This window comes from Alexandromys fortis, unplaced genomic scaffold, assembly GCF_014885135.2.
Source record: "Alexandromys fortis isolate MF-2015 unplaced genomic scaffold, M_Fortis_MF-2015_v1.1 scaffold_52, whole genome shotgun sequence".
Classification (NCBI taxonomy): domain Eukaryota; kingdom Metazoa; phylum Chordata; class Mammalia; order Rodentia; family Cricetidae; genus Alexandromys; species Alexandromys fortis.
In genome coordinates this window covers 7,821,380-7,839,897 of record NW_026067929.1, presented here as the reverse complement: position 1 = coordinate 7,839,897, position 18,518 = coordinate 7,821,380, and the positions used below count along the sequence as shown (strand labels likewise).

Below are 18,518 nucleotides of genomic sequence, written 5' to 3'. Positions count from 1 at the left end.
TCATACCAAGGCACAGGATGGGGCTCTTTCCCGTGCCGTAGGGCATCCTGGAAAGAGAGAGAGGGGCCCGAGTCCCCACTGGAGAGGAGACTTGACAGAGGCCCTGTTCCAGAATTGTATGGGGACTAGGACATAGCATGGACAGCTCTTGGCCTGAGGTGACTGGGCAGAGTTTGTTCTCACAGAACTGTTTCCCTCCCTGCATGCTGCTCTGGCTTTTTAACTCAGCACCCCTTGTAGATATGGGAGTTTGATTTGCTGGAGACTCAGAAATTAAAACTGGCCCCTAAGCCCTGCATATGGCAGACTGCGCAGATCCACGGTTCTATGGAAAGACAGATGGCCAAGCATATTATGCTGCTATGAGACAGGTGCCATTTTTTTGAACATTTTTCCTTTTTCTCAAAATTTGTTGGCATTTTATGTCCATTATGTGTGTTTGTATGTGCGGGGGCACAGATGTCTGCAGATATGTGTGTGTTTGTGTGGAGTTTGCCATTAAATGTCTTGCTCAATTATTCTCTATTTTTAGATAATTTTATTTTAATATCATGTGTATTAGTTTGCCTGAATGTATGGCTGGGCCCACATGCTTGCAGTGTCCTTGAGGACAGAGGAGGGCTTTGGATCCCTTGGCACTGGACTTGCAGATGGTTTCAAGCAACCATGTGGGTACTGGAAATGGAACTTGGCTCCGCTGGAAGAGCAGCCAGTTTTTAACCATTAAGCCAACTCTTCAGCGCCAAAGGTTTTTTGTTTACTTTTTGAGATTGGGTCTCATTATGTAGCCCTGGTTGTCCTGGAACTTACTCTGTAGTCCAGGCTGGCCTCAAACTCACAGAAATCCACCTGCCTCTGCCTCCCGAGTGCTAGCCAGCATTGATTAGTGCTGCCCAGCAGGTTCCTTTACTTCTTGAGGCAGTATCTCTTGCTGAGCCCTGGAGCTAGCCAGTTCCAGTTGGTCTAGTCAGGCAGCTTTAACCAGAGATCCCCTGTCTTTGCCTCCCAAGTGCTGAGATTCCAGGTAGCCAGCAGGCATCCCCAGCTCTGCAGGTGGGGGCTGGTTATATAACTCTGGTCCTGGCTTGGACAGCAGGAGCTCTGTCCACTGACCTATCTCCCTAGCCCCTAAGACAACATCCTAGTTGTGATAAACTACACGGAATCTAAATTACCACCCTATCTACTCTGATGCCACAGTGAGGTACATTCCTGTGGTTGGACCACACACCCCCATCCGTATTCTGGCTGAACTGAATCAGCATGCACTATGCCCCTCTCCCTCATCCTCAAATTCTGAGTTTATTTAAGTCGGCAAGGAAAAGCTACGCGGAAACTAGGGTGTGGAGCTTTCTAGACATCCTTTAGATCTGGTAAGAACTGGACTCAAACATTCTGTAGCTGTAGCCTATGTAGCCTGCAGGCACATGGCAGACACCCTGTACCCTCTCTGTGCTTGGTGCATGGCACCCCCTGCTGTTTGAAATGTCATCTTTCTTCCAAGTAGGATTTTGTGACTTAACCAAGAATTTGGGGTCGTCTTAGATCTCAGGAAATATGTGGTTTTGACCAATTCAAACCTCAGAGGAATGATTTTTTTTCATCTTACTAAAAGACAAATGGTACTTACAAAACTAATCTGAAGATGTTTTTACCAGAATACACTTTAAAAGAGAAGTGGTAGTATCAAATTCCTTACCGTTTATTCACGATAGATATGTAATAGCTGTGATTGGCAGCAGGCCAGATGGAGATTGTCAGGTACAACATCAGCATCTTCCCATATGCTTTTTCTAGTTCTCTAGCATAGAAAACCAAGGTGTTTCCTTCATACTATATACTAACTATGTACTAACCAGCTACCGTATTCAGCAGGGCGGCCTTTTGCCCTGACCTTACATAAGAAGTCTCACCTGTCCACACTGTACCTGTTGTCGGTCATCCTTCCTCCGAGGGTTTTCCCACTTACGTCCTCTCTTTCCCAGTGGAGTGCCTGTACCAAAGCCACCTTCGCCTACTGTCCTTTTCAAGTGCTGTCTCTTGTGGGCTTTCCAGGAAGTCACCCTTTAGTGGGTGGCTTAGCAGTTCTGTAGGATGTGGCTGTCACTAGCCTCGCTCCCTGTCATTCTGCAGCGCTGATTGCCACAGTCGGTCGTTCTGGTTACTTTCGCAAACTACCTGGCAAGACAGCATGGCTTTCTCCTCCAGAACTGAGATGTGTGCACAAGACACTGGCTGTTGAAGCTGAACCCTCAGCTTCCTTTTGAGTCTCTCACCGCTCCCAAACATGACCTCTCATGTCCCTGACAAAATATACATGAAGACCCATTTTCCTGCAAAGATAGAAACAGGGTTTTATTTAAAACTGTTTGATTGGGGAGGGGGGTTACCAACGTGTCTCTGAACTTGAGTGCGTGTCTCTTTGCTTGTGTATAGTTTGAGGGGTGAGGATCCTTGAAGCTCAGTGGCCACCGATGCCACCCTGGCTTCTTGTCCTGTGAATTTGAGCAATGAAATTCCCAGGCCACAGTGGGGTGATTTCTGGAAGAACATTTACTTTAAGGGGCTTAAGGGAGGAAAAGGCGGCCGCAGCGGCGGCAGCAGCAGCAGCGCTGTGCAGGAGGACACCGGGGAGGGGAGGGCCCTTAGCCACACAGCTGTGGCCTAATAAGGCTTCACTGACAGAGGGGAGGGAGGAGCTGGTCAGTCCCATTCTTCGTGCCTTGTGGCAGCCTTAGTGTGCTTTCCTGGGAGTGCTAAGGGAACAGACCCCTTACTGCCTTCTCAAGCTTCTGTCCATGACAGAACCAGAGACATTTTTGGCTTAGATATTCCTTTCCTGGCATCTCTGAGCTCCAGCAAAGAGGCTAAGAAAGAAACTGGGCACTTTAGAGGGTTTTTCCCCTTATCTGCCTAGCCAAATTCTATCTTTTCTCTTCATTATTCCTTGTGTAAACTGTGGGCAAATACAAACAGGTAAATTAAATCAGTCCTGATCTCACCATATCTAGATGATGTTTCTGGACTCCCAGGAAGTGACTTGGACAGTAGACGCAGACAGTGATGAATCAAGCCAATCAAGCCCCACAGAAGTGCTGTGACCACAGCTAAACTTTCTCATTGAAGGAAGCTGGCATTGGTTTCCTTCCGGAGTTAAACCTAGTGTGGCCCAGTCCCCAACTCAGCACACAGGTCCTCTAAGGACGTTGGTGTTCACAGGCATCTTGGAAGGGATGGGTACCATCCCATCCAGAAGATGAAAATATTGGGGCATTCGTGCCTGGAAACAGAATACTAAGAAACAGTAGTTGGAATTCACCCCAGAGGTGGCCAGGACTCAGTACCAGTTATTGCTAACACCTCCTGAACTGAACTCCTGCTCTGTATCTTTAAACACTGGCCCCAGTGGGGGATTTCAACCCAATTGCACATGTGTTCTTTCTAGTAAATGTTCTAAACAACAATGATGCCCTGGACCAGGTATTTAATTCAGGTCAGCTGTGTGCATTTTTCTTTTTTCCTAATTTCAGGAGATCAGAATTTCTCCTTGGCTGCTAGTTGCAGTTGTTAGGCCATGGAGAAAACTTGGTGAATTCCTCACCTGTGGAACCATCAGCTTAAAGAAACTCAAAAACCAGATCAGTGTGCAATGCGAGCTGTAGAGCAGAGGGCTCAGGACACCCAACCATAGACACACCTCTCCCTTCCCCCACAGCGGCTTTGTGTGTTCTGAATTGAAATGCCAGTGGGGAACAGCCGGCTTCTCAAATCCCATTAACCATACTTGACCTTGACTTTGATCAGGTGACCCAGTATGATGTTTGGCAGCTCTTTCTGTCTGCAGTGACATTTGTCCTTTGTCAGCCCACAGGAATGGCCTGGAAGGTGTATTCTGTCCCCTCTCTCTCCTTTCGTTTCTATCAGTGTGGGCTTTTGGATGCTGGTTTTTTGCTTGGGGTTATTATCAAAGCTGTTTTATTGTGTTGCTCATATTCCTATCTTGGCTGTTGGGAACTCCAGTGGCTCTGATGCCCACTTGACATGTCCTGTTGCCTTGCTTTCTGGGCACTACAGATCTTCCTGATGGTGATAGTCTTGCACGCTCCCAGCTCTAGTCCTAGATTGGGTCATTTCCCTAAGGAGCTCTGGGTCCTTTGGTTGAACGGTAAAACAGAGAACCCAAGATCTGGGCACAAGTTGGGCTGTTCTGTTTGGAAGGCTCCTTCCTAATGAGGCGACACCGACAGCAAACTCTGAGGCAGAAAATCTAACCCTGTAGCTCCCCTGGGGCACAAACCATGCCGTTGTCAGTAGGTTGTTAGGTTCCCACTCTGGTTTGGAAAAGTCAGTGTCACTGGCCTCTGCAAATATTTGAAGAACACAGCATGTCATGGTCAACTGGGGGGCATGTTCAGAATTAACACTACACTAGGGGAAAGGTGAACTCATTAGGATAACACTTCCTAAAACACCCCTTGCAGAATGAGCTCCCAAGTCTTGTTTTCTGAAACACCTGCTCCAATTATCAGGCTAGGACATGACCTGCACGTAGGTGTTGTTTCCGAGTTGCTTGCATGTTGTTTTCTAGAGAGCACAGCAAATATTCTCTTGTAGAGTCAACAGAACTGTGTCCTCAGCCATGTGAGGTACCATTTCTCCTTACCCAGAGACGAATCTGCTCTTAACAGTCTCAAGTCATCCAGAAGGGCAGTGTGTAACTGCTTACAGCTGATGTTAGCCAGCCTCCCGTGGCCCATGCTTCCCCACCTCCTAATCTGAGGGAAAGGGAAGTGAGCTCTGCATTTCTGTCAGATTAAGGTTCCATTTTCTGGAGTCTGCCGAACTTTCATACTTGCCCATCTGCTTTCCCAAAGTTGCAGATTTTGTGGCGGTTGCTACTTCCCTTACCTTCGTAACATTAACAGCGGGCAGGCTACAGATGACTTTACATGTCAGTATGACAGATAGCATCCAAAGGCCATGAAAGATCCTGGCTGAGCCTCAGTGCAAGCCAGGTGGCCTCCTTTCCTCGTCCATTCACCCATTCAGGTGTCACCTATAGTGGAAGTGCCACACTGGCCATCTCTATGGGGCAAGTGCAGCAAATGGACCAGCGCCCCCTGCTGGCAGGTGAGAACAAGGCAGGAATGTGTCACTGTAAGCCTAGGGTGCCAACTAGATGCCCACCGAGCATGTTCACCACCTTCCAGAACACTTGGGGACCATGTCGCACCTGACCTTTTCATTTTGCTGTACACGCCCTTTCCTCACGACGTTGCTCTGTGCTGTCCTGTTCCACCCCCCAGCTCTGTTTCATAATGTTCTGGACCCCCAACGTCTCTGAGAAGATTCTGATAGACATCATTGGGGTAGACTTCGCCTTTGCCGAGCTCTGCGTCATTCCTCTGCGCATCTTCTCCTTCTTCCCAGTACCAGGTAAGGAGCAGAGGATGAGCACTTCCTGCTCATCCTCCTGCCCAGGGGAATCATGTCCCCAGCAACAGTGTAAGTACTTCACTCTGTGCTGGAGAGAGGCGAAGCCATGAGCCAGCCGGATATCCTATGAACACATCAGACAGCACAGCTTACTTTTTCCTGAGATCCAAACACAGTTGAAGGAAGTAGAACCAAGGGGGCAGTGGGTGGAATTTGTGGGAAGCAGCCAACCTGTCCTCTCCCTTGACTGGGGTTCCTCAAATCTGTGCACAGAACGCGCACCAGAAAGTCAGTTTTATAGTGGATCATTTTCAGAGTTAAATGGAAAAACCAAAACACAGTGAGCTTACTTGCTAAAACCTGAAGATGAACTAAGAAAGAAAAAGACATTAAGAAGACAAGGCTATCTTTGCCCTAGAGAAGAAAATGAGCCTCATCTATAGTTCAGTTACCCCTGGGGAAGGCAGAATACACTGTTAGACCAAGAAGACAACAGAGTTGGGAATGAAGCTTAGTGGTAGAATACTTGCCTAGCATGTTGAGTCCCTGGGTTCAGCCCTCAGCACTACGAGAGGGAAAAATAAAAATAACATGATGGGTTCTTCATCAGAGAGACCAGTCCTGGAAGCAAGTGTTACCCAACAACAGTAAGCAACAGTAAGCGTCTCAGGAGAGTTTACTGGCATTTCCCAGAATGGGTCAGGGTGCTTCTTACCAACCACTGCAGAGGCCTGTGCTCTGCACAGCTGCACCTCTGTGCGTGGGCTGCCACCACTGCCTTCCTTCACATTCAGTCTGGATGCCCAAGAGCAGGCGTGGGAAGTGGGTGCAATCGTTGTGCAGTAGCAACAGATTGGATGAGCGGTGGCACCATGACCAGAGGGAGGAGGGAAAACAGCTATGGATGGGGTGGTCAGGGTTGGCCCAAGAAGGCCCAGTGAGAGATGGGGACAAGGTCATCTTCGTTTCACTGTCCCATCCCCTCTGCTCTCGGACAACAGAAAGGTGGCAGCTTCTGCTCCCAGCTCTTCTGCTCAGCCAGCATCAGCACTGCCTCTTTCCTGGAGCTTTCCCTGCTGGAGGAGGGCGGTCAGAGCTAATCTGCAGGGAGAGGAGCTGGAGTGCACTAGGCCATCCTAGGACTAGCTGGGCCCACCAGAACAGCGGTGATCCCAGTGGAGCAAGGCAGCTGCCTACAGCTGGCCACCTAGACACAGGACCGAGAAGGCCAGAAGACCCCAGCTAGGCTTCAAAGTTAGGGATCGGCGACCACAGGAAGACAGAGGACCAGCCCTGAGTCCCCGCAGCTAGGCTGGGAGTTCGCACTGGCCGTTGGTTTCTAAGAGTTGCTATCCTGGGCCCACAGCAGAGGGTGGGATGAAGCAGGGTGGAAGCAGGCCACACCCCTGACAAGTCCTCTCCTTGGCAGTGACCGTGAGGGCCCATCTCACTGGATGGCTGATGACACTGAAGAAAACCTTCGTCCTGGCGCCCAGCTCCGTCCTGCGGATCATCGTCCTCATCACCAGCCTCGTGGTCCTGCCTTACCTGGGGTATGTGTTCATGGCATCTGTCTGAGAATCCTTTGCCACTGAAGCGTTCTGTTTAGAGGATTAAAATCTGCATAACCAACTGAAATCCCCCAGCATGTTAGAGCTAGAGATTCAGGACACACTTGTCTGCCTGCACCAGTGAGACTAGAGCCACACTAGCCTGGACACAGGCGATGCGACTCAGGGCTCACTTCCTATGGTGAGGAACTGTAAACCAGAGAGGGAGAAAGGCCCTGCCCTCAGAACTCCTGATCTCTAGTGAGGGGGCACAGGCTGGTCACTAGGGCTGTGGTACCAATGGAACAGGAGCCGGCCGGCTCAGCCCTGAGTCACACAGGTCTACTGTAAAGGTGGGTGGATGTTAGGTCCTGTCCTGAGCCCAGTGGAAGAAGGATACCATTGTTCTGGACCTCACTGGACTGGTCTGTCATATTCCTGGTTTTAAGCAATATCCATTGAGTATGTCATTCCTTGTGTTCTCATTTCCAGGGTGCATGGAGCCACACTAGGTGTGGGCTCCCTTCTAGCAGGGTTTGTGGGAGAATCTACCATGGTTGCCATTGCAGCGTGCTACGTCTACCGGAAACAGGTGAGAAACTATGGTTACAGCTTTGGGGACATCGGAACCTCTCTCTGCCTTTACAAATAATTTCTCTGGTTCAGGAAGTCTGTTCTAACCCTGTGTTCTAATCCTGCTGGGCTACCTCACCCCTTCCACACCACACCCACTCTGGTAATAAACTCTCAGCCTGACCTGAAGGCGGGTATTCCAACTGCATGTTCTGCACCTAGATGAGATTAACCCAGGAGTGGATATAGACAGATGAAGGGAGCCCAAGACATGATCCCAGCATGTCTGTGCTTTCAGGCTGGGGGTATAGAGGAAGCAACAAAGCTGGCAAGGAGAGCCCAAGGAAGTAAAAAGAGTGTTGAAGATTCTATGTACAGACAACTCTTAGGAGCTGTTTTGCTCTGGAGAGGAAAGGCTATAAACGTGAATTTCAGAAAACCACTTAAGATTGGGTGAAGTCAGTGAAGTGCTTGCTTTGGGGACTGACCCAATGAAATAGGATCCTAGTGGGAGAAAGGACAGCAGCGTCCATCAGCCAAGTGCACACCAAGGGGGTGGGCAGCTGTGATGGGATCTCCACTAAATTGGGGGGGGCAGTCATGGGAGCTCTTCTGGTTGCTTTTGCTTGGGTCAGTTAAGTAAAAAAACAAGTTGCCCCTGACAGACGGCCATGATGAAGACCGGAAGACAGAGAAGGGCGTGTGAAAGCCTGAGCTTGCTAGGAGAGTAGAGAGAGAAGGTCTGGGAAGGCCCTGCCACAGAGGACAGCTCCCTACAGTAGGCACTGCAGCACAGGACTTCTTATAGGCCTCCAGCCACATTGGCATTCCCAGCTGAGATTGGGAGATTGGAGCCTGTCTGAGGTCAGGGTTTTATCTGGCAACTAGGACTCAAAGAAAGCAAGCAAGAATGTGGTTGTAATCACTGAGCATCCCATTCAAACCAAAGGGCGGGTAGAGGACACAGAAGGCCGAGCCACAGGAGTGGCATGGGCAGAGCAGTGATGGGAGCTGGGTTCTGAGAAGAAAGTGCTGGAAGAGGCCGGGGGGGGGGGGGGGGGGGGGGCCGGTTTTCTCACTCTAATCTGTTGCTCAAAGCGCTGAGGACACAAGGTCTGCATGGACTCAGGAATGATGGAGTGGCGATTGACTGCTAAGAAGGCACTTTCTGCAAGGACAAAACAGGATGCAGTGAGGCCACCAGGAATTAGGGTGTGTAACAGGCAGGACAGAGTGAACCTAGAGCTGTCACAGGGGAAACCGACCAATGACAGATGGACTAATCTAGACCATAAAGGTTCAAAGCTTGGGGTTTTAGCAGGATGTGGGAGAAGCAAAGCCTCCATTTGAAAGGCTGTAGGGAGCTGTCGTCTAAGGCTACACCCCAAAGAATGACAGCAAGGATATGAGGGACAGGGTCCCCGAGAGTACCTAGCACTGTGTACCAGACACACATCAGGTACGTGAACAGCCACAGTGCAAGGAATACATTGACTAGATTCGTCCTGGACCAGGCTGCCTCACACCTTAAACCCTCCTTGCGGTACTGCTGTGGATGTCCTGGCCACATCCCCACTCTCATTTGTCTTCTTTCATCTAGAAAAAGAAGATGGAGAATGAGTCAGGCACCGAGGGGGAAGACTCAGCAATGACCGACATGCCTCCAACAGAGGAGGTGACAGACATTGTCGAAATGAGGGAGGAAAATGAATGAGCACAGGCCCAGGGGCACTGCAGGGACAGTCAAGACAACAGCATCATCTCGTTCCTCCTCCTCCCGTCGAGCTGTTTTCTGATTTTTAATTTTTACTTTTGGTTATGAAAGAGGCCTTGATTTAAAGGTTTCATATAAATTCTCTAGCATACTGGGTATGCTCATAGATGTGGGGACCTAGAGAAAGGTCTTTACTGTCACTTTGTAAACACAGAACCGCTGACTTCATGCCCCTGCTTCATAAAAACCCAAAAGATAGAGCCACCTCCTGGTCAACGTTTCTACTCCCTTGGACAATCTCCACTTTGGAACCAAAGGACTTGGGCTGCGCCATTGCCTCTTGGGCCAGACTCTTCCTGTCCATGTTTGCCTCTTAAGAATCAACAGGTCACAGCTCAGCCTCTTCTGACTTGCTCCCCAATCCTGTGGCTGTAACAGAGATGTGGCCTGGTGCCCACCACACCCCCTCCCACTTTGGAGTCATGAACTCTCAACCACACACACCAGTGGGCCACAGGCTGCAGCCCAGACGCTCCCTGCTCCCAGAGGAAGAGCTTGGGGGCGGGGGTCATACCGGGCCAAAGGAATGGAAATGTAATCTCCTGTAGAAATCGGATCAGTCACAAACAGACTTGATCATCAGCATCTCGCTGAGTTGCCACAACCCGCAGTGTATATACACGAGCTGACTTTGCAGAGTTGTCCCTGAAGCGCCACTCCAAACGGCAGCACCCTTCCGCATGACTTTCCCTGAAGGCTTGCTTTTCACTCGCCTTCCCTGAAGGGGGCGCTAGAGTGAGAGAAGTGGAGTGTCCTAACTGTCCATTTCGTTTCCACAGTGAGCAGAGCTTTAAGTCGTAATCCGTTCTAATGCCAGGTTCCTGTCTCGTAACTTCTGATGTAGGTGTGTTACCTGTTTCTGCCGTTCTTAGTCACAGCTCTGGGGACAGGTAACTGTACTATGGTACTCCCCTCCACACCATAAAGCAAGACATTTTATAAACAAGTATCAGAGTCACTGTGTGATACCCCTGAAACAATGCATTGGAATTCCATTTAGTGCGGTATATTTTTCTAAGTTTTGGAAAGCGGGTTTTTTCCTTTAAAAAAAAAAAATTATGGATACAGTTCACTAAATTCCTGATTTAGTCAAAATAACTAGACTGAAAGAACCTAAACAAAACAAATATTTTAAAGATATAAATATATGCTGTATATGTTATGTAATTTATTTTAGGCTATAATACATTTCCTATTTTCGCATTTTCAATAAAATGTCTCTAATATAATTCGGTGATTGCTACGTGCTCCACATACCTACAGCTCACTCACGTTGTACCAGTGACCGTTGTACGTTACAGAGTCCTTTGTGTATGAATGTCAGGGCCTGTAGATGCCAAGAAAACAATGTTTCCTGATGGGCAGCCTACAGAGAAAATGGGCCACTTGTGCAGACAAGTAAAAGTTGGAAGGGCAAAGGCAAAAAAGGAGAAAAAGGCAGGCCTCTTGCGTTTCTTTTTTCCATGTTGTGTAATCCTCATGCTAAGACTGTAAGGGCAAAGGTTGGCTGTCGGCTGCACAGGCTTGTTCCCATTTCCGGATACCCAATGTCCTTCATATGTGCCCACCATGGGAACACAGCCTATGTGCTGCCGTAGCTGCTTGTCGGTGATTTCAGGGGCAGATCTGAAAAGATAACTTAAAAGTCTTAATTGTATTGGCTTTTTAAAGTACATGACTAGAAAATTAAACAGCAGTATTTTTTAACATGTGTGGCTATTTTCATGCTTCTGGGGTTGGAGGTTCAGTATCAAATGGCAAAGATGGAACTTCCCCCCTAGGTGTAAGAAAGAACAGCTAAGCAACTCTCCATTGTGCAATTAGGATGCAAAGCTTCAAGTCCAGAGCCACCTCCCTTGGTGAAGATGAAGAAAGCTGTGTTAGAATTCCTGAGAACCTAGGATGTCCTGCCTTCCCGGGCCTCAGCAGTGGAGCTGCAGTTCTGCAGGACTTGTTCAGACCCTCACTTGCAGGGCAGGCATCTCCACATATTCTGCTCCCTTCTTTGGGCCTGTGTTGTCTCTTGACATCCTAAGGCAGAACTCTGAGCTGTCATACTGTTATGTTCGAACTAAAAATTCCATCGTCTGGACTTGGGCAGGGGTCACTTTCTCTACTTTCCAAAGGCATTAGGACAGCCTGCTTCACCGGCCTAGTGTTATTTTTAAACGTTTTGCGCAACTAACAACAGAAAAGGACCCTGCCTGGGAAATCCTCTTGTCAACGACTGCGGGAAGACCAGGTAGGACTTTCTGAGGGTTAAGCAACTGTAGACAAATACAACCTAAAGTTGCAAGGCCATGGGGAGGGTTTTCATCCACGCTGGTGGCCCCAGTGAAGCCTTTCTAGAGTGAGGCTTTCCTCTGAGCAGCAGGGAGGGCTGTTTTCCTGAGGGGCAACAGGGGTCATTCTAAGTGCACACCTGCCATTTGCCCTGCCCCTGTTTACTGGGTCCTGGTACACAGGGCATCTCTAGGGCACCGGGAACTGAGTAAACAGAGGATGGCTGTGACTCACAGAAGGGCAAAGCCTACCCACTGCAGGGCTCACTGCAGGGCTTGCGGCTAGCAGGACACTCACCGCGGAGGACTCAGTCACTAGAGAGGTCACTTCTTTGCCTGTCAGTCACCCCTTGCTGCCTGTGTTGGGCTTCTCTTGCAGCAAAGGGACTCCTCTCCCATTGGAGGCCATCTGTCTCTTGGCATTCGCTGATGGTTTGACTTGGAAATGTCCGTAGAGGGCCTCAGAAATGAAAACCCTTAATACCGGTTTAAGGTGTATCTCAGGAGGAGTCAATGTGGACGGCAGTAGTGTCAGCTTCCACAGACTCGAGCTGCATCCTTGCAATGTGGCCCCTTCTGGACCTGGCGGGACTGAGACGATTACGCACCTCCATCATGGGATGGGGTTACTACTCTCTAAAGAATTAAACCACTCCCTTAGTGCAGGATGCCCGTGGGTGTGTGTATGTCTGCTCTGGAGATGAAACTGGGGGCTAGGCAGACACCCCCTCCACTGAGCTACACTCTAGCTCCCAGCTTCCCCACCCTGCTAAGTATTCTGTTTGGGGATAGTCTCTTCTGAAATAGGCAGAGGGAAAGGAACTCTTTTCTAGATTCAACAACTTTCTCCCCAAACCCGTAATGAGAGTGAAATCTGTGTTAGGAAATAGGAAATACCAATGTTCTTGTCATTATTTTTCGGGTATTGTGGGGTTTTGTTTTGTTTTTGAGACAGTGTTTCTCTACATAGCCCTGGCTGTCCTGGAACTCACTACATAGACCAAGCTGTCCTTGAACTCAGAGATCCTCTGGCCTCTGCTTCCTGAATTCTGGGATTAAAGGGGTGCGCCACCACCTCTGACCTCTTATAATTAAATTATGTTTCCTTGAGAAATATTTTTGTCTTATTTTTATTTCGAGATGGGGTTTCTTTGTAGCTTTGGAGCCTGTCCTGGATTTAGCTGGTCAGGTTGGCCTTGAACTCAAAGATCCACCTGCTTCTGCCTGGGATTAAAGGTGTGCACCCAGGGAGAAATGTTTTTTGTACTGATTTTTTTTCTTGCTTCAGTAAAGCCTTAAATACAGTGTGATGAGAACATTATGTGCTGGTGTGTGGCGACCAGCCAGGTGTCGGCCTAGGGTATTGCAAGAGAGCTAGCTGCCAAACTTCAAATGGAACCTCCTGAGCCGCATTCAGGAGAGGGCTCCCTCTTGTTCTCGGTGCTACCCCACACTTCTATAACAGATATAATGCTGTCTCTGGTAGGACCTGGGAGGGTGAGATGACTTCGGGGTTATCTGTGCAAACCCGGTGGTTTCTGGCTGCCTTTCCACACAACCCCTAGACAAGGCTCTTTTATAAAAAGCATCCGAAGCATCAAAAAGCAATGTGTTTGGAAACCATGAGAGCTACTTCTCTGTGTGGTTACTCTGAGCCTCTATTTCTGTCATTTGAAGAAGCAAAACATCAGGTGATTTATCAGCTGACCTAACCGCACATGAAACAGGATGTAGTTGCCTGCTCGCTCACCCAAAGGCTGGCGACTAAAATGAACACAGAAGCAAGCAGGAGAGACACAGGCCTGTCATCAAAACCACCCAAACTCCGCTTAGAAGGCAGCAAACACAGCTAATTGCAGAGTTTACAGACTGATCTCAAAAGGGAAAATAATGAGAAGACAAAGAGTCTTTTAAACTTTTTTTCCTTCACAAGATGGAAGGTCCGTTGTTAGCGCTGCTGCTGTGGCCCCCTGCTGGGAAAGGCACCTAGATCAAAGGAAACAAATTCTCTACCAAGTACAAGTGGTTCCAGAGAATTGTAACTAGCGCCTTCAAAGCTTTCAGGAATACAGTTTTAAGATTTCTATTTAGTGCCTGTCTTTGTGCATGTACACTTTAGTGTGGGTGTTCTCACAACTGTGCACAACACGGGGTGTTCACACAACTGCACACAAAATACAGAGTCCAGAATCACTGTCTTATTTCCTTGGAAATGGGGTCCCTTTGTTAACCTGGGGCTCATAATCTGTTGCCCAAGCTGGAAGCCATCAAGACCCATCAATCTTGGCTCTGACCCCCAGTTTAAGTAGATACTGGGATCTGAACTCTGCCCTCATGATTCCAGGCAAGCACTCTTAAACACCAAGCTATCTCTCCAGTCCAATGACAATTTTTTTCTCCTTCATTTGCAATCAATCAACCAGAATCTCTCAAAACCTAGCGAGGAGAGATGCACTTTTAAAGATAGCTATCAGATACACATGCATGGATTTAGTCAATGTTTTCATATAGGACCTCTTCAGTGAGGTCATGTAGCTCCAAGTGCACCTCACCAGCAAGACTTGACCTCTACTTCTGCAGAAACAAACATCAACCAATACATATCGAAACAACACACAAAATGGGGATTGCTTTTACATCAGAATTAGGAGTTCCTTGGTGTACACGAGGACAGACCAGGTAAAACTGGTTCTAACACAGCAGTGGTAAAGTTCCACCAAAAGAAAACTGTTCCTTCTGGTCAAGAGGATAAAATCTCTGGCCTGGGCAGAGGCCTAACATCTAAGTTACCCAACATGTAAGAGTGAGCATGGGTCAGCATGCCAACCACCCGGCTGTGGGAGCATGCCAGGAAGGTGGAGCACCCAGGGGAAGGCAGACGCACCAGACGCCAGGCAGAAGAGATAAGCAGAATAAATTCCTCTAATTAGATATGTACTTTTACTTCTCAGGATCCCAGCCCCTGGCACAGTCCCTCTAACCTGCCTTAGGGTTCAGCTGGGTTCTCACTCTAAAAGGTACAACTCGTTTTTTCTGTCTCCTTTAAAATACTGGCAGAAAGCTAAATATGTTTTTTTTTTCCAGTACTTTGGGATTCTGTGCTTTTTTCCCCCAAAACCTCTCCCCACCATATGGCTACCTGCTGAAGTACAGCATGGATTTTTTTTCCTTCTCTTCTCCTCTCCCCTCTGGGTAAATACTGAGATTTACAGTTGGCTTGCTCTGGGAGTTCTTTTTTAAACACGTATAAAATTGTCCTCAAGCTTCCATTTGATCCATTTTAATAAAACCCTCATTAACGAGACTAAGAACCCCAGGAGGCTACTACTCAGGTCCTTTCACTTTAGGCAAACCTTGATTTTGACTTTCAAACTCTCCTGCCAAACTCTCTTAATCAGCAGAAAAAAATGAACCCGTTCCTACACCCTAGACAGTATGGTTGCCGTACAGTATACAACTTCATGGAAATTCCACATCGTGCACAGTGGTAGTTGCTATAAACTATGCCAGAAACATATTTCCAACTGTGAGTTCAGGAAAGGCAGCCTTTGGAGCTGCAGAACATTAGGCCAGGGGGACTCTGGTTCCTGTGGTATGAGGCTGTGAAATTTAAGACCCATATTTGCCCAAACCAGCTTCTGAATGAAGGCTATAGCACCTTTGTGTCACAGAGCAGATTCAGGGTGTACGTCACAGAAGTTAGCACCACACATTGTCAGCCATGCCACCACAAAGCAGGTTCATTACCCCAGGGGTGCCACATCTGTAAGGTTCTGGAGGGATGACCTTGTTCCTTGTACTGAATGACACGTTTTGCTTTGCTCTGTAATGCCATACTAAAATGACTGTCTACAGCTGGTATGACTAAAGAATCAGAGCTTCAGAAACCCGACAGAGACACACAGGAGATTCTGCCCAACACTGGCACACTCTCTCACTGAAGGGAAGCTTTCAACCCAGAGGACTGGAGCCCACAGCAAGGCCTTCCACACTTCTCTGGCCTCTGATCACCTGCCCACTCACGGTCTGAGCTCCTTCCTGCCCCAGCATTTCATGTATGATCCAGGTTTAGAACGCAGTATGCACTTGACAATGGGAAGATGACCTTATTCCTGAGGTCAGAACAAACAGCAAATCCACATTCCCCTGCTCTAATGAAATTAAGTCCCTTCCTCCCCATGTGCTCAACTTACAGCCTTTCAGCTCAGGGCAAACTGCAGATGAAAGGCTGCTGCATCATCTAGCTTTTTTGCAGTTTCTTGGTTTTCTTATCCTAATCATTCGCCTATTTTACTCACCCACCAGTCACTTGATTTCCTAATCTTAACTCTAGTTTCCTCATTTTCCAAATTTACATTCTAAGTTTAGCCCTTTGCCTCGGTAGCTAAAATCTCCCAGCAGATTCCCCACTCCCACTTCCTGTCATAGTTAAATATGACCCACTTTCCCTCTGGTATTTTTTCTGCACGATGGTTTTATTTCCCAGCACTTTAGGCATACAGGCAGTCCTCTCTGAACCTCCTCCAGGTTTTTCTCTGCCCCAATGCTGGTGAGGTCTGAGAAAACCTGCCTGGCTCCTGTCACCTGAAGTCTTGGCCAGTCTTTGGAGAAAACGCCCTATGACAGCATAACTCAAGAGATGACTTTTTCACATTCTTTATCTGCATTTTCATATCCCCATAATCCCTATGGTTATAAGCTTCCTAATTTCCTTAAGGCTGGACGTTTCCTTCTTTACTGTTCATATCTTTTAATCACATCTTCTATTCTGCTTATACTGCGAGTTTGCTTTGCTTTGTTGTTTTGCCTTTTGAAATACAGTCTTGATAACTTACATAGGATGGCCTGGAACTCGTAATCCTCCTGCTTCAGCTTCTCAGATGCTGACTATAGACAAGTCATCATGCCAATTGCATTTTTGAAATACTAAAAGGTCATATTCTTTGCTTCCACCAAGGAACTAGGACATACATATCTTCCTATCTGGCTAGAGTCAAGGTGAGCTCAGAGTCTGCCTCTCCTACAGACAGTCTGAAGATGTACTGGCCCAAGTGGCAGTAGCTAACCTCCCGGAAGAACACCACCATACACAGGGCAGGTCTGCATTGCTCTATTTCTGTGGCATCCTGTCCAGGTGAGTCTCAGGCATCACAATCAAGGTCTCACTAACCCTGTCCTACCTCCTAATAACTCCCATTTCTTCCCCTTCCTGTGTGGCTTAGCCTAGGACCCATGGGGAGCAAACCACACTCTTGACTTCTGCTTTCTGGTGTTATCAAGGGCAGTACAGCCAGAGGAAGGCAGACACTTGTGCATTTCATCCCACTCCTGTTACTCCCAGGATTCTTATTTTAAAATGTATTAATTTTCAACTTTTGGGGGGTCACCAAAAAGCACCCCAAGAGGAAGAGACCTGGTCAGTTGTCCTCACCAACTTATCATGAACCCCAATAAGGACAAGTTCAACAGAACCACCATATACGGGCTGCCCATGCCTGTGTTAGCATTGCCAGGACATAAATTTCATGTCACCAAAGGACAACCTGCAGGAGTCAGTTGTCTCCTTCCACCATGAGGGTCACCGGGCCAGGTGTGGGCTAGACGGCAGATGTGCCTCTGGTGCTGTGGGATAATGCTCTTATACACTCTAAAGATCTGTCACACGTATTGGTTTAATAAAACACTGGTTGGCCAGTAGCCAGGCAGGAAGTATAGGTGGGGCAGCAGGACTAGGAAAATTCTGGGAGGAGGAAAGGCAGAGATGCAGTCGCCATCCAGAAGCACAGGAAGCAATATGAGAATGGCTTACTGAGAAAAGGTACCAAGCCACGTGGTTAAACATAGGTAAGAATTACGGGTTAATTTAAGTTGTAAGAGCTAGTTAATAATAAACCTGAGCCCACAGGCCAGTTTATAATTAATATAAGCCTCTGTGTGTTTATTTGGGACTGAATGGCTGTGGAACCCAGCGGGATGGAAACTTCCATCAACGTTCTAGAACAGTTTTTCTCCAGCCCACGTGTCCTCAGGACCAGAATGTTACCACCTGGTATTTTGAGTCCTCCACCCTGCACAATCATTAGTGGCGTGCACACACACACACACACACACACACACACACACACACTGCTTTACATCACATACTACAGAGAAAGTTCTGGAATCTATTAGACTGACGAGTATGTTTTTCTGGACTGGCCCTTCTCCTCCAGGCATTGGGTATCTAGCTACGAAGCTTGAACAGACAACTTCCTGTCCATGAAGGCACAAAATGCCACAAGAGAATCCATGGAGTTGGTACCTTCATGTCAGTGCGCTGTCCAGCCTGGTAGGGCCAAGCATGATGGGCCAAGCAGCAACAGTGTTCATTGGCTCAGAGCTGGCCATGTCAATAACAAGGCTAGCTGGAGACAAAGGGGCATCTTCAGGCTGCTCCATGTCAGACTGCAGGATTGTCACTGGATTCTGAGCTTACAAGGAGGAAGTGTTAGCACATCAAGGCAGCTGTCAATGAAAACTCTGAACTGGGGAAAAGGTGGAGGACAGAAGGGTCCCTGAATATACCCCAAGAGCAGAGAATGTGAACTAAGCCTTGGCCGGGCCCAGGGAGGTGAGGCTGGCTTAGGGCAGTGCTCGTCCTAAGATCTTAGCTCTGCCTCTTGCCTCCTTCCTCAGATTCAACTTTAGAGAGCCCCAACTGTCAACAATGAGTTGTAGCACTGACTTATTTAACACAGAAAGGGTTTCTGTCATTTTTTTTGTTTTGTTTTCTGTTAGTGACACAGCACTGCTCTCTAAGAGATGCTTTCTGAGGACTACAAAACCCGTTAGTGCCCCGACTAAGCGAGAGTGCTGATCCCCGATTTCCATTACCTTTTTCTGTGACAGCCCCGCACGAGCTAT

At 48.0% G+C, this 18,518-nt stretch overlaps 1 protein-coding gene across 3 annotated transcripts in view; it reads left to right on the top strand.

Annotated features, from left to right (window-relative positions):
- Nucleotides 1-11,040, top strand: part of Ankh (ANKH inorganic pyrophosphate transport regulator) — a 162,031-nt gene extending 150,991 nt beyond the window's left edge. For all 3 annotated transcript variants that reach the window (XM_050144806.1, XM_050144807.1, XM_050144805.1), the window contains 4 exons: nt 5,307-5,436; nt 6,866-6,989; nt 7,479-7,578; nt 9,160-11,040. In XM_050144806.1, the coding sequence (XP_050000763.1) occupies nt 5,307-5,436; nt 6,866-6,989; nt 7,479-7,578; nt 9,160-9,273 (468 nt within the window). In that variant the 3' untranslated portion in view covers nt 9,274-11,040. The remainder of the gene's footprint in view (nt 1-5,306; nt 5,437-6,865; nt 6,990-7,478; nt 7,579-9,159) is intronic.
- Nucleotides 11,041-18,518: the final 7,478 nt, after the last annotated feature.